The sequence below is a fragment of the Medicago truncatula genome, chromosome 8 (genome assembly GCF_003473485.1).
Source record: "Medicago truncatula cultivar Jemalong A17 chromosome 8, MtrunA17r5.0-ANR, whole genome shotgun sequence".
Classification (NCBI taxonomy): Eukaryota; Viridiplantae; Streptophyta; class Magnoliopsida; order Fabales; family Fabaceae; genus Medicago; species Medicago truncatula.
In genome coordinates this window covers 28,835,818-28,846,017 of record NC_053049.1, presented here as the reverse complement: position 1 = coordinate 28,846,017, position 10,200 = coordinate 28,835,818, and the positions used below count along the sequence as shown (strand labels likewise).

Sequence of the window (10,200 nt, the reverse complement as noted above, 5' to 3'; positions counted from 1 at the left end):
GCTAAGAGAATACAGTTGTTGTAATTGCTCAGGTGAACAAGGTTGTAAGGTGCAGGATTTGAGAAGTTATCTTAAGCATCATAGTGGAAAATCTCACAAGATTGTGAGGAGTGGACTAACCCACATTGGGTGAACCACTATAAATTTCTGTGTGTTCTTCTTCTCTTCTCTTTACTATTTACTTACAGTAAACACAACACACACAAACACATTTAATTATTCAAATTGTGTTTATACTAATACTTCAGAACATTCTGAAGTTTGTATGTTAATTTAACCATTCCAAGTTATCAACTTGAGAATAAATTTTAAGTAGCATGTTTAATTTTTAAAGGGTCACAATTCAAACCCCCCCCCCCCCCCCCCCCCCCCCCTTCCTTGTGACTATTTTATCTACTTCATCTCCTTTGGTGACTGCTTGGACAGAAGAAAACCCAGGAAGGAGATTCCATGGATGTGGAAGATTCTTCTTAAGAAGGAGATGCAACTTCTTCTGTTGGTTTGATCCTGAAGTTCCAGATAGACAGAAGAAAATCATTAGTGGATTGTTGAAGAAAAACAATAAACTGAAGAAGGAAAAAAGTCTCTTAAAAGTGATAGTCATATTAGTGGTTTTGTTGGTCTTAAGTGTTGGTGTAGTTTGCTATAAGTGTTTTTAAGTTTCAGTTGTTTAGTTTCTCTTGTTAGTAACTTAATGTGTTGTTTAAGTTTATGTAATTTAATGCATTTTAGCTTAATGTTAGTAACTTAATGTGCTGTTTAAGTTTCTGTAATTTTATGAAACACTATGTGTTGTTAAAGTTTGATGTAATTTGTGATTCATTAATCAAAAATGTTTGTTTGCTTGTGTTAATATGGCAATTGTGGTACTTAATTGAACAAAAGTTTAATGCTAAAAGCTATCTTAAATAAGCACATAGAAATAGCACCATAAAAGTAGTTATCATTACTAACTAAAAGGTTATACACCAAAAGTGCACTTAGCATTACAAACCAAAAAATCATAGGTCTCATAACTTAGCAACTTAGCAGTCTAATTTAGCAGAAAGTACTTAGCAGAATTACATCCCAAAATAACATAAATACTGCAAAGAGTACTTATGAATTACATCACAAAATTACATAAGTCTCATGACTTTAAAAAGGACTAGTTATTGTTGACAGATTGTTCCAATTTCATCCACCTTCCTCTTGGTTCCTGTTGTCCTTATCTTTCTTGGCACAAACACTGTAGCCTCACCAACAGTTACATGTTTCCCATCTGTAACAGGGGCTGATTTAGTAGCACTTTGTGTCACAGTCTGTGTCACAGTTTTGGTCCCACCAACATTGCTCCCACCACCTTGAAGTACAACAGCAGCATGACTCCCACCAGCTTGACTACCTCCAGTTTGTGTGTGCTTCTTAGCTTTCTTTGATGCACCAGTTGCAACTGCTTTGCCTTTCCCTTTCCCTTTATCTGCACCAGTCTACAGAAAACATACACAACACTAATTCAAATTTATTTCACATCATGTATACACAAGATGCATCATAAACAGTTCACAAGATTCAATCATACCTTGTTACCTCCCTTAGGAAGATTCCTATCTACACCAGTCTTTCCCCCACAAGTTCTCTGATTATGGCCTAACTCCTTACACCTTCTGCATCTCACAGTTTCTTGGTTTCTTTTCACCATCCCACCAGCACCAGATGGTTTCTTTGGTTCATCATTTGTCTTCCTCCTCAACTTCTTTCGTCTACCAGGAGCTCTTCTCATTTTAGGTGGTAATATGGGATCACCAACTACTTCTGGCCAAAGCTTAGGTCCATTTGATGGCAACATTAGATTGCTATAGCAGTCTAAGAAAGTTTGTTTCCTGTACAACATAATTAGCAAAATTAGTTAGTACTCAATTACTACAAGGCTTTAGCAAAATAGCAAAATAGTTAACAACATAATTACATGTACCAATGGGCCACAAAATCATCTGGATTCTGGTTATTAAACCTCATACAAGCAATAACATGAGGGCAAGGTATGCCAGTGATGTCCCATTTTCTACAAGCACATGACTTATGACTTATCTTTCAGACTAACTACATACTTATCAATACCATTACCCACAGAAAATGAGGAGTAATCTCTGTCCCCATGCCAATTTGGTGACCATCCATCAGCGTCCCTCTTATTTTTGTCCATAATTTTTGCAATCTTAGGACAAATATCACCTTCATATCTTAACATATAATCTCTCAGTCTCACAATTCTGCTTGTTAAGTAAAACTTCAAACCCTTAAACAGAGAAATGATTGGATACTCTCTGTATTCTAATATGGCACTGTTAAATGCTTCACATATGTTATTGACTTGTAGGTCGCAACATGTGTATGTACTATACCCAGCTCTAGACCACATACCTATTGGCAACTCAGTCATTTCCTTCCATGCAGGTTCACTCAATTTCTTCAGATTTTCCATAGCCTTCTTGAACTCAGGGTCAGTTGTTGCTCTTACAGAAATCCACAAAGCTTCCTTTAGGTGTTCACCGCCATGTCTCTTCCTCCAATTTCCATACAAATGCTTCACACAAACTCTGTGTTCAACATGTTCTGATGTAGCAGCAATTGTGTTAACCAGGCCCTTGCAGAAAATAAATCATTGAAATGTTAGTAACTTTACATATATTGAAACACAACAATAATTGATGAATTTAAATGTACATATTTTTACCTTTTGTTGATATAATATAAAGGCCCATCTTTTATGTTGAATACCATTGAAATCAGCTAGCAACATATCTATAAACCAATCCCAAGATTCCTTGGTTTTAGCCTCCACAACAGCAAATGCAATGGGCATCATCTGATTATTCTCATCTTTACCAATTGCTGAGAACAGATGTCCTGCATACATACCCTTCAAGAAACACCCATCTAGACCTATCAATGGTCTGCAACTTTGAACAAAAGCTCTTTTGCTTGCATTGAAACACACATACATCCTCTCAAACAAAGGACCCTCAAGACCAGCACTACACTTTATCTTCACAGTACTCCCAGGGTTAATCCTACGCAATTCCTCAGCATAATTCTTAAGATGAGCATATTGCTCATCTATAGCACCATGATTATTCTCAAGTTTCTTCACTATGCATTTCCATAAGAAACAACATTTTCCTTTTACAAAAGACATACCAATAGCACCTAGAAAAAGTTACATCTGAGTTTAAACCCTAGCGTGGCATTCCTGTTGACAAATGGGGAATTCAACCGAGTAGACCTAGCAATTGAAAACCCGGGCAGCAGAACACCTAGAAAAGGTTTCTTTCAGAGGAGATATCCAAAGACATTGTAATCTTATGAATTGAGTTGCTGACAATGTTAACAGATGGAGTTACCTAATATGGGATATATGTAGGAGTTTTCAACGGTTAAAAAAAAAAATTGCAATGGTTCGCAATATGTAGAAGCAAACTATAAAGTAAAAATATATTGATGTTAAACAAATCAGGAATAAGTTGAATCCAAATTCCCTGCAATCACAAATTAAATGGATTCACACAATCAACAACTTCGAGACATTGGATCAAGACTGGACGGCTCTGGTTTCAAGTTTACTTTGATAGCCGACTTACCAAGCTTAAATTGGAGCCATGCAATTTTAATCAGGCATCGCTGAGATGCAGACTGCATGGAATTTGTTGAATTCAAATAACTTTCTTGAGAATGATAATAACATTGAATTTTAGCCAAATCGCTCAATGTTAAAGATTGAGAAATCCCACAAACCTTGCACCAATCTAAGCAATCAAGGGTATTCAGATCCAAAAACAAGTATCGGACGTGGTTTCACTTATAGCACGGAATGCACGGCTCATGACTGTTGGTTCCCAGCTTAAACCAGATGTACAATCAAGCACGTTACTGACAATTACAGGCTCCCCTTTGCTCCCATGCCATCGAAAATGACTCAAGTCCCCATTATGTAGGTCTACAGCCTTAGGCGAAAATATATAATTGTTATTACTGTCTCTAGCAAGCTTCAAACATGGACAGATAGGCTCCTTTGCAAACAGAAACTGGTATTTTTCTGCTAGTTTTCCTGCTTCACTTACTAACTCTGTGATATAATTTTTAGGTTTTAAGCTTCTCAATTCAAGAAAGCCATGGTCACATTCAGTACTTCCTTTTGGACAGGGAATGCGGCCATAACTATCTGCATGCCAACCTGATCTTGACAATTCACTAATCTCAGGCTTGTCAGCATCATGTGATGCAGTTTCTTTGTGCTCTATATTTTCATACCCTACATGTAGATAATCATCACCACCTAGAAGCTTTCTGTCACGAAGTTCGCGACAACAGATGAGACAAATCTCAAAATCACACTTTGTGCAGTATCTGTGGTAGGCAAATATCGATGTCTTGCAGTTGTTACTACAAAAACAGGGTTCAGTTAACAACTATAATATGAGGATAACTAAAAGACAATAATAGATTAGATAAGTGCCAACCAGTAGGCCCCCTCATCTGGAGAGCAATCTACCACTTCTATTTCTAGCTTTAAGGGGGAGACTCCTGTAATGCACATCCCAAGAGCACATTAAAAAATGAAAAGACATGGAACTAGAAATTAGCTCTAACTGGTGCATGAGATGAGACACAAACTTAACCAATAATCCAATAGCACATACAATAAAAAAAGTATGAAGCAGGAGGATACCAAGTAGGTAAGTAATCCAAAATAAATAAAATAAAAGAAATAAAAAGAATGACAGAGAGAAAAAAAAACTGCTAAAAAGAGAAAGATGGATATAATTAATTCTAGATTAAAGAATCAAACCTAGAAACATCGATGAAGCAAACAAAATTGATATTCACAGGCCAAAGTTTATGCCAAAGTTTATCAAAGCTTATAAAACAAATAATCTTTTTTTTTTTTCATTTGCAGTTAGTATTCATGATAGAAAGAAATTTCTGATATCACTAAAAAGCAATTTTCTCGTGAGTAGCATCATGAGTACTGGAAAACATATACCCTGATCAAATCTAGCTTAGTATCAGCGTCGTTTAATTTTCAGTTTTTAAGAAATATAATATAAAGTGATTCATTTGCCTTCACCAAACAGCTTAAGCTTTGGGACAGGTGGTTCTTGATGTAACACCCCGTTTTCCCAACTTAAATTTCAAACATATAATCAGAGTATTTATCATAAAAACGGAATAATTAAACTAATTATCCTACAACATAAATCAAATTCCAAAACATTGCAGCGGATAAGTTCATCATCATAAATTCAGTCAAACAACTTAATCATAAATCAAATACGTAAAGGAACAAGAAATAACCACAAAAGATCTCATCTCGTTACGTATCAGAGCACCTAAAAGGACACAGTGAGGGATAACCACTCACGACAGCAACACCAGATACTTAAACTTGACCACCTGCAAGTTACTCATACGAAGATCAACATTTCCAAGCAGAAGGGGTGAGATTTCACAAAACAATAATATTAAGATTATAATTCAATAATTATGTTTAACAACGAGAAATCATCATAATATTCGTCATAGATAATAATGTATCACTTATCACGTCATTCATAGTTCATATAAAATAATCACAACTTCACAACTTATCATCTTTGACTCGACAAATGCAACTATGCAACTTAAACCTCTTGTATGCATGTGGTACCAATCCAGGGCATCAAGCCCTCAACGTAATAAGTATTAATATACTTCCAGGGCATCAAGCCCCCAACATAATTGAGCTAAAGCTCCAGGGCATCAAGCCCCCAACAATGAATGCTAATGCATGGACACAACATCTTAACCATTTAGAACAACAACCTCTTAAATAAGTCCAATAATTTGGAACATCATCATCATCAACTTAGACCGACTCATGCAGCTTAGTTAAACAACAAACAACAACATAGGCAGTATGCAAATCATCACGATATAACAATATCGAATGCAATCAACAACATCTCAGCCATCAACATATTCCATTTAATGTATATACAATTATATAACATTATAAACAACATCAATTCATATGCATCAGTCTTACTAGAACAATAACAAAAAGATAAACAACTTAGTTTCTAACCTCTAAGATCAACTCACATCAACTTGTGCGACAAAGATCGCATTTAACATAAACAAGGCATTCTGTAACTAGTTAGCTCGTGAGGCGAGAGCCTCTACTCGCCATGGCAAGTTCAGGTACAATTCACAAAAATTCATTCTAAAGTCTTTCCAGGTTCAATCTCAATCTTCAATCTCTCCTAATCATTATTAGACATGTTCAGGCACTCAAAAACATTTAAGGATCAACTCAAAAGTCAAAATTACGAAATCTGGATAGCTCTTTGGTCATGCTCGTTATGGCGAGTTCATCTGTTTGCCATGGCGAGCTGCGAGGTGCAACTCACGAGGCGAGGGGAAATTGTTCTCGAGGCGAGCGATGAACTTCATCACTCGCGAGGCGAGGATCATCGTTCGCGAGGGCGAGTGATGAATGTTGGCTTGGTCAGAAGTGCAGTTTTCACGAAAATTCACTATTTCTCATGGTATTAAGCCTAACATTGATTCCAGAATTCATCCTACACAATATCTAAGGTATAAGAACAGTTTCTACATCAATCTAACAAGTTTGCACCGTTTAACAATAATTCTACAACTTTGATCTAATTTTCAATTCCTCTAAAACTCATCCTACATCATGTTAAATCTAACCATTGAATCACAGACTTAATAGAAGTGCAAAGTTAGTCTCACCCTTACCTTAGAATGTGAAAATCGGGGCTTTCTAGGTCACTTTCTCTTCATTTGGTTTTTTCTCCCTTTTTCCAAAAATTGATCGTACGTACTGTTTTTTCTAAACTAGGTTTATCTTATTTATATCTCCTCCATCTATCTTATCGTATTTCTCTCTCTCTCTTCCAAAACTCTTTAAAATCTCAAAACAACCCTTAAACTCAATAATTATTTTATTTTCAAATCTTATTTTATTAAACAATAAAATAAGTCACAACTCCTCATAAAATCACATTAAACCACCTCAATCATATAAACCTCTTAAATTACACATATATCATATAAATATAATATAAACTCATCAGAATAAATTCTAGACTCAATTAAATAATTAGATAATTCAAAGAGGGCGTTACACTTGACGTGGTAACAAAGCCTCTATGACCACCTGATATAGAGTGTGATATTTGCCACCCACATGTCAAGTCCGAAAGGGCTCTCACAAGGAGGCATGTTAGACCAATAATATAAAGCCATTGATGTGTTGTCTTCACCCAACAGCTTAAGCTTTTGGGATAGTTGATTCTCGACACTCAATAGTCAATACATTTATTTAGGGAACAACATCAATCCATACATCAAAAAACTCAACTACGACTCTTCAAGGAAAAGATACCTTGTCTCTTAGCCTCTATCTCCATCTCTGATGTTTGTTCTTCGTCCAGCTCTCTTAAGTGCGGAAGGAGTTTTTCCAACAAATACACGGAGTGCTTAACCTCCTTATCTCCGGTGGTTATTTCTTTTTCTTTTATCTCCTATAGGTAAACCAGGTCATTACATTTCAAATACAGAATACAAGAAAATAATAGGAATAGATATTCTGGGAGAGGGGAGAACTGACTTTGAGAAGATCACTTGATAGCAAGCATGGTGTGCAATTGCAATTTCTACAGCACACAGGACATTTTGTAGCAATATCAGCTTCTTTCAAGTGAGGATACCTTCACAAGACACAACAAAAATATATATTGGTCAGGATTTTATCGTTCAAAATCCAAACCCGTGATTTTTACAATAGCTTTATCCAATATCATAAAGAACCCCCAATTCTCACCCCAACTGAACAAGACATATATATTCAATAAACAAGACAAGTAAGATAGGGAGGAAAATAAAATGAAAGACAAGCAAAGGAAAATGTACCAATCTTCTAAACAGCGTGTGCAAAATCTTTCTCGTTTACAATGTCTGCACGTCACAACCTTGCCCTGGACAACTTTTTTACATTGATCACATCTATCATTTTCCACATCACAACCTATAGAATCTACATGCATTTCGGATGCAGGCTGGTCCTGATCTTGTGCACCCAAACTATCAGTCTCCAGCATTTTTCCACTGACTTACTTGGCAATCTTTCCTATTTTATCCTGCTGTTCATTACTTATCAAAGAAAAAGTTCTTTTTTTGTTCTTTCTTTTATATGTCAGTGCATAACGATCTGTTTCCATATTTTGCTCCCACTGCGCTGGATTATGATTATCTTCAATTCTCTTCTCAAGGTTTGACGTATGTTGTGTTAGAGTATATAGAGACTAAGACTTTATATTAAGTATCATAGTTTAGCCTCTCAGAGTATGACATGTGTCATCACTTATATGCATCTAGGATGCCTCTATAAATACATTGTAACTCTCAGTTTATCATTAATATACAGAATAACAACTTTCTCTTCTCTTCTCTCTCTCTCTTCTCTTTCTCTCTCCTCTAACTGATTTCTGTTACAAGCTTCACCATTGTTCATCAATGGCGGTTGCTAATTTCTAATATGGTATCATGAGCATTTTTTCTCGATCCTAAACCATGGCTTCTGCTTCGTCTTCTTCATCGCAAACTTCTCCTATTCCTACGCACAACACAGAAACTCAAATGAACAACGATGGAGCTCCACGCGTTACTGCGGCGGCTTCGCGCACCTTCAAACAAGTCGTATCCGTCAAGCTCGACGATACGAACTATCTCCAGTGGAAGCAGCAAGTTGAAGGAGTTCTACGCGGTACAAAAATGGTTCGCTATGTCGTTTCGCCGCAAATTCCACCGGTTTTCCTTTCTGATGCAGCGCGCGAGGCCGGTGACGAAAATCCGGCGTTCACCGATTGGGAGGAGCAGGACTCGTTGCTATGTACGTGGATTCTCTCCACCGTCTCTGCCTCCCTGCTTGCGCGGTTTGTTCGGTTGCGCCACTCGCATGAGGTATGGGATGCTATTCACACTTATTGTTACACTCAAATGCGTACACGTTCGCGACAGCTTCGCTCTGAGTTGCGCACAATTACTAAGGGAACGCGTTCTATCACTGAATTCATAGCTCGTGTTCGTACGCTCTCTGAATCCTTGATGTCAATTGGAGATCCGGTTTCTCACCGTGACCTAATTGAACTTGTTCTTGAGGCCTTACCAGAAGAATACAACGCCATAGTTGCTACTGTGAACAGTCAAGTTGACCTAATTTCTCTTGATGAACTAGAATCTCAACTCTTGACACAAGAATCACGCAATGAAAAATTTAAGAAAGCTTTAATTGGAGATACTGCATCTGTGAATGTGACTCAGGCACCTAATTCTGATGTAAAGAATAGTAACAATCAGGCTTCTGGTTCATACTTTGACCAGCAGAACAATTTTTCACCAAGTCCTAATGCACATGATGCTTCCCAGTTCTTTAACCCTAATTTTGGTAATAGAGGTGGTTCTAGAGGAAGAGGATCTCGTGGTGGCCGCTTCAGAGGTAGGGGAGGCCGCAATTATGGTAGAGGAGGATCTGTTCAATGTCAGATATGTTACAAGGTTGGGCATGATGCCAGTATTTGCTATCATAGGTTATCTGTTCCACCTCAATATGAGGGATATGGCACCTATGGTGGACCATTTGTTGGCTATGGAGGTTCTGGAAATGGTAATGGCTATGGAAACTATGGACATTCTCCTAATGTTTGGTTACAAGGTGCAAACCCTAGAGCTGCACCTGGACCTTCAACAAGACCTACTTACCCTCCTCAATATGGTAATCTCAGGCCCCCACCACCACAAGCTTACTTAACCGGTACTGAGTCCATTAACTCCAACTCTCTTCACAACAATTGGTACCCTGATTCTGGTGCAACACACCATGTCACACCAGATGCCACCAACCTCATGGATGCTGTCTCTCTATTAGGTTCTGATCAAGTTCACGTGGGCAATGGTCAAGGTCTGTGTATCAATGTTGTTGGCACATTAAGTTTCACCTCACCCTTTTCTCCCTATACAACTCTTAAACTTCATAATTTACTTCATGTGCCCTCTATTACTAAGAATCTTGTTAGTGTCAGTCAATTCACTAAAGATAACAATGTATTCTTTGAATTTCACCCTAACACTTGCTTTGTAAAATCTCAGGATACTTCT

The 10,200-nt window shown here is 37.3% G+C and overlaps 1 protein-coding gene across 1 annotated transcript; it reads right to left on the bottom strand.

The window, feature by feature from the left end:
- Positions 1-1,151: 1,151 nt before the first annotated feature.
- Positions 1,152-3,178, bottom strand: LOC112417395 (uncharacterized). Its single transcript, XM_024773023.1, has 5 exons — positions 2,717-3,178; positions 2,091-2,626; positions 1,955-2,044; positions 1,562-1,862; positions 1,152-1,469 (listed from the first exon to the last, which is right to left on the bottom strand). Exons 1-5 carry the CDS (start codon positions 3,176-3,178, stop codon positions 1,152-1,154), a joined length of 1,707 nt encoding a protein of 568 aa, XP_024628791.1.
- Positions 3,179-10,200: the final 7,022 nt, after the last annotated feature.

Excerpts from the sequence above, each read along its gene's own strand:
- LOC112417395 (XM_024773023.1), bottom strand. The coding sequence starts at position 3,178 with ATGTCTTTTGTAAAAGGAAAATGTTGTTTCTTATGGAAATGCATAGTG. Across the intron at positions 1,863-1,954 it reads GATGATTTTGTGGCCCATTG|GAAACAAACTTTCTTAGACT; the intron begins GTACATGTAATT and ends TATGTTGTACAG. Across the intron at positions 1,470-1,561 it reads TTCCTAAGGGAGGTAACAAG|ACTGGTGCAGATAAAGGGAA; the intron begins GTATGATTGAAT and ends TGTTTTCTGTAG.